The sequence below is a fragment of the Sinocyclocheilus rhinocerous genome, unplaced genomic scaffold (genome assembly GCF_001515625.1).
Source record: "Sinocyclocheilus rhinocerous isolate Xijiao unplaced genomic scaffold, SAMN03320098_v1.1 scaffold2752, whole genome shotgun sequence".
Lineage (NCBI taxonomy): Eukaryota > Metazoa > Chordata > Actinopteri > Cypriniformes > Cyprinidae > Sinocyclocheilus > Sinocyclocheilus rhinocerous.
The window spans coordinates 469,426-474,299 of record NW_015632119.1 but is presented as its reverse complement, the minus strand read 5'-3'; the positions used below and the strand labels follow the sequence as shown (position 1 = coordinate 474,299).

At 38.9% G+C, this 4,874-nt stretch overlaps 1 protein-coding gene across 2 annotated transcripts in view; it reads left to right on the top strand.

Annotated features, from left to right (window-relative positions):
• The first annotated feature begins 450 nt into the window (after positions 1 to 450).
• Positions 451 to 4,874, top strand: part of LOC107742214 (uncharacterized protein C1orf131 homolog) — an 8,673-nt gene continuing 4,249 nt past the window's right edge. Inside the window, exons 1-3 of one of the 2 annotated variants that reach the window (XM_016555112.1) lie at positions 451 to 671; positions 2,718 to 2,923; positions 4,357 to 4,416. In XM_016555112.1, coding sequence (XP_016410598.1) covers positions 584 to 671; positions 2,718 to 2,923; positions 4,357 to 4,416 — 354 coding nt within the window. In that variant the 5' untranslated portion in view covers positions 451 to 583. Of the gene's footprint in view, positions 672 to 2,717; positions 2,924 to 4,341; positions 4,417 to 4,874 lie in introns of both variants that reach the window. The other variant, XM_016555111.1, reaches the window with a different exon arrangement.

Sequence of the window (4,874 nt, the reverse complement as noted above, 5' to 3'; positions counted from 1 at the left end):
GCCGTATATATATATATATATATATATATATATATATATATATATATGGTATTTCTGGTGTCATTATCCCGGAGTAAAAACTTCGCCTCAGCATCACGTTGATGGCGTGAACACGTGGTACATGTTACTTTTCTCAGCGCTAATATGAATGGACCAATCACTGACGTTTGTGATTACTAGATTGCTCTATTATGTAATCTCTTTGTTTGAACAATCTGCGCGAATTTTTATTTTAATGTCAGGCAGCACTCTTTAAAAGTAATATATCTAAAAGTTTATAACTTTTACCGTACAACTAGTAAGACAGAAACGCCGTGAGATTGTATTGTGGTTCAGAGGGTTGGCGCTCTGGGCCATAGTGCGCCGCTTAGAGGAAAGCAAGCATTTTACAGACGCTACAGTTTCCTCCTCCTCCAGTCCTGCGCTGTCACATGGGCGGTGTCAACATTTCAGATCGTGCTACTTCCGGGATGAAGAACGTGTTGACGGAAAGTGAGAAAGGACATTTCGCGTGTATGATGCGCACACGTGAAACACACGAAATCCAACTTTGCTGTTGAAACGTGTTTTATTTATTTTAAAAATGAGCGTAACAAGAGACGAACACGGTGAGGAGGCGGATGGCGATCGTCTTTTCCTCGATCGAGTTCTGAACAAGTTGTATGATTTTGGTAAGTGTGAAGTTTTTTAACAGCTAACAGACATTCACAGTAACGTAGATATTAGCAGATGGTGATTAACAGCGTTTTTAAAATGAACAGTACAGCATAAAGTTCATAAAGCTAAAGCCACCGAAAATTGTATGATAAATACAACAGGGCTACGTTTACAATGAATTACCAGCGCGTACTGCATACTGTGCACTATATGCTGCATACTATTTTCAAAGCAAATGTACTGAAACGGTGTTTAGTAAAACGTTTAAAAAGTATAATCCTACCTTGTTACATTTACCCATGGATTCACAGACAACGGAAATAAACTTGCACTGATTGGTCTTAAAATATGTAAGTGCCCTTGTTTTGTCGCAAGATGCACACCAGTATTTTGTTTTTTTTTGTTTTTTTTCTAAGGCATGTTTATAAAAAAAATACTTAAATGTCCTAATTGAACTATGGCTAAGTCCTGTCTGTGAAACCAGGCCTTGATGTTTATTTCAGAAAATGGCAGTTAAAAAAAAAAAGTTTCGTTTTTTTTTTTATATTAAATCTGGACTAAACCAAGGGCTAAGACGATTTTTTACTCTAATCTTTTTAAGAGGAGCATGTTTGTTCAAAACAGTTCTGAACAAGAATTTAAAATATGCCCATGCCTCTTCAACTTCAGGAATAAGCCCAATTCTGTACCAGTCCATATCAGCCAGGTCATTCAAGAAAGCCTGTTCATTAAATTTTTTCAAAAAACGTTTGAAAACGAGCACCAGAGGATTTCTTAAGGTGGTGCCCTTGCGAACACAGACTATATTACAGTGATCACTAAGGCTTTGACAGAACACTCCAGATGTATACCTCTCTGGCCTATTAGTAAGAACAGTTTTTGTGTGCGTGTGTGTGTGTAAAGCATTGTAAGATTTAAACACGGATTACATAATAAATAAATAGAAATAAAATGGTGCAGTTGTTATTAATTCAAGATTTGCATACTGCACATAATATAGGCCTCAGTTTGCACTGGCTGCCAATAGCTGCGTAACGTTAGTCAAGGTAACGTTACTGATGTTTGCCTACAAGACAACCATGGCGCTGCACCAATATACCTGAACTCGCTAGTTCAGACTTATGCACACTCCAGAAGCTTTGTGGAGCCGTCCCAAAGAGGCACAAAATCACTCTCACAGACCTTTTCCCGGACTGTTCCCAGCTGGTGGAACGACCTGCCCATCTCAATTCCAGCAGCTGAGTCTTTAGCCATTTTTTTTTCGCCAGGCGAACACAGACTATATTACAGTGATCACTAAGGCTTTGACAGAACACTCCAGATGTATACCTCTCTGGCCTATTAGTAAGAACAGTTTTTGTGTGCGTGTGTGTGTGTAAAGCATTGTAAGATTTAAACACGGATTACATAATAAATAAATAGAAATAAAATGGTGCAGTTGTTATTAATTCAAGATTTGCATACTGCACATAATATAGGCCTCAGTTTGCACTGGCTGCCAATAGCTGCGTAACGTTAGTCAAGGTAACGTTACTGATGTTTGCCTACAAGACAACCATGGCGCTGCACCAATATACGTGAACTCGCTAGTTCAGACTTATGCACACTCCAGAAGCTTTGTGGAGCCGTCCCAAAGAGGCACAAAATCACTCTCACAGACCTTTTCCCGGACTGTTCCCAGCTGGTGGAACGACCTGCCTATAGCAATTCCAGCAGCTGAGTCTTTAGCCATTTTTTTTTTGCCAGCACCTGACCAATTAATACTAGCACTTACCTATTCTATTCTGTTTGCTCTCATTTATTTACAATTTAAAAAATAAAGAAACCTTGCTATGCGTACTGTGCTAGAATAACTGAGACTTGTCACTTCACTTGTATACTGTTGCTCTTTTGTTGGTCTGGTTGCTTCTATTATTCTCCTCATTTGTAAGTCGCTTTGGATAAAAGCATCTGCTAAATGATTAAATGTAAATATAGGCCTACATACTAAATATGGCAACAACAGTCTATTAAATTTGTAATTGCTGATTATAATATTTGATGTAATTTTTCATGCTTAGGGGATGAAAAAAACAAAAGATTGAAAAAATCTCAGAAGAGAAATAACTCTGCTGAAGACACAGACTCAGAGCAGCTCCTGACGAACTCAACAGTCTGTGAAACCATGCGATCTGGAGCTAAACAATCCAGTGTGGAGGTTGTTACATTTATTGATCCTCTGAAGAAGAAGAACAAAATATCAAAGGCTGTTGAACCAGGGCAGAAGGTAAGAAAAGCATGCAGCCTCAGAAGCACATGATCTGCATGCTGCCATCTTTGCTTCATGGGTGATTTTCTTTTCTTTCTTTTTTTTTGAGCCAATCATGAGACTGATTCTGTAGGTCTAGAGTGCTGCTATGATGTATTTTGATGTATCTTGAGCTTGTGTAAAACACAGACCTTTTTTTCTGCCATTTAACCAAAAAGTTGATTGCTCCAGAAGTGCTAAAATGCGTTTTTGGTTTTAGGCCTACAGAAATATGTCATTTTTGTTGCACTCTATTCTCTATATACACTACATAAATCACAGTGTCCCTGGTGAAAGATCTACAGAAATGATGGTTTCTTGATATGAATAAAAATGTTCATATAAATAGAATACAAGGTTAGTTTTGAATTGCCATTAAAGGGGTCATATGATGCGATTTCAAGTTTTCCTTTCTCTTTGGAGTGTTACAAGCTGATTGTGCATAGATAAGATCCCTGAAGTTGCAAAGACTAAAGTCTCAAAACCAAAGAGATATTCTTTATCAAAGTTAAGACTCTGCCACACACCCCTAAAACGGCTCGTTCTAACACGCCCCCACATATCTACCTCACTATGTGGGAAGATTTGCATAATGCGCCCAAATGTGCACGCAAAGAAAGAAGGCGTGGTTTCAGTAACCGCAGTTAGTGTTGAAGCAGCCATGTCAGGGAGACGCTGTGTGTTTCTAGGCGAAAGCAAAAGCACTTTATTTGGCCTTCCGAAAGTACATGCATTTAGGAATCTAGAGACAGAGACGGTCACATCACAGTGGAGTCAGCTGTCTTAACCGTGGCTTGTGTAACTGCAAACACATACCAGCTTCATCACTGTGTCTGTCACGCGACTCTGTTCCCCTTTCGGGCTTGAACTGATGGTAAAACTAATGACATTATTTACTGTCTTTACATTTATTTTGAAAGCTGAAGCGATTATGGTAAGGGGCGTTACATTTCCGGCGAGTGCTTGCGGTGTTCGGCCAATCACAATGCACTGGGTCAGCTGGCCAATCAGAGCAGACTGCGCTTGTCGGAAGGAGGGACTTTGTAGAAAACGAAGCGTTTGAGAGAGGCGGGGCATAGAGGACCTACAATAATGTACAGTATTTGAAAAATAATGTGTTTTTTGAACATTAAAGCATGTCAACATATTCTGTTACACCAAATACACAAAATAATGATCTTTAAAAAAGCATCATATGACCCCTTTAAAGCTTTTTTTTTTGTAGTTGTGGCATCTACCAGCAGGAGCTGCTGTCAAACCTTGATCTCCTGGGCCAATCCATGTCTAATTCATGTGAAATGGAAATCTTTGTATTTTAAGAATATGTGCATGAAAGAATAAAAGCAGCTGACAGAGCTTCAGCAACCACATTCGGCTCTCATCTGTCTTTATCCCAGTTTGTTTATCCTCAGGTTCCTGATGTCAAGGGAAAGAAGAAAAAAGGCTCAGACGAGAAACTAACAATAGAAAAGGTGAGATTATTGCTCCTTTTCAAATAATAACGCGACTGAACGAGACGAAATAACGTTATAACATTTTGTTTCGTCTCGTTTTGGTCAACGAAAATTAAGAGACATTTTAGCATAGTTTTTATTTTGTAAACCACATTTAGTCTCGTTTTTATTCGTCAACGATATTGCATTATACATTTAATTATAGTCATCGTCACATGACCAGCATTTTCGTCTCGTCTCGTTTTCGTCACGTGATAAAGGTTCGTTGACGACGATATTTAGTCATAATTTTCGTTGACAAAAGCAACACTAGTCATAAAGCAAGAAGACGAGTCACGCGCCGGCTGTCGAGGACTCGCTCAGGACAGTTCGTACATTGCAGTGCATCAGAGGTAAAAAACTATATAAATACTGTTCAGTTTCTTGCACAGACCGATCGTTTCGTGTCTTTACACATCAATGTATCGTCATGAGCC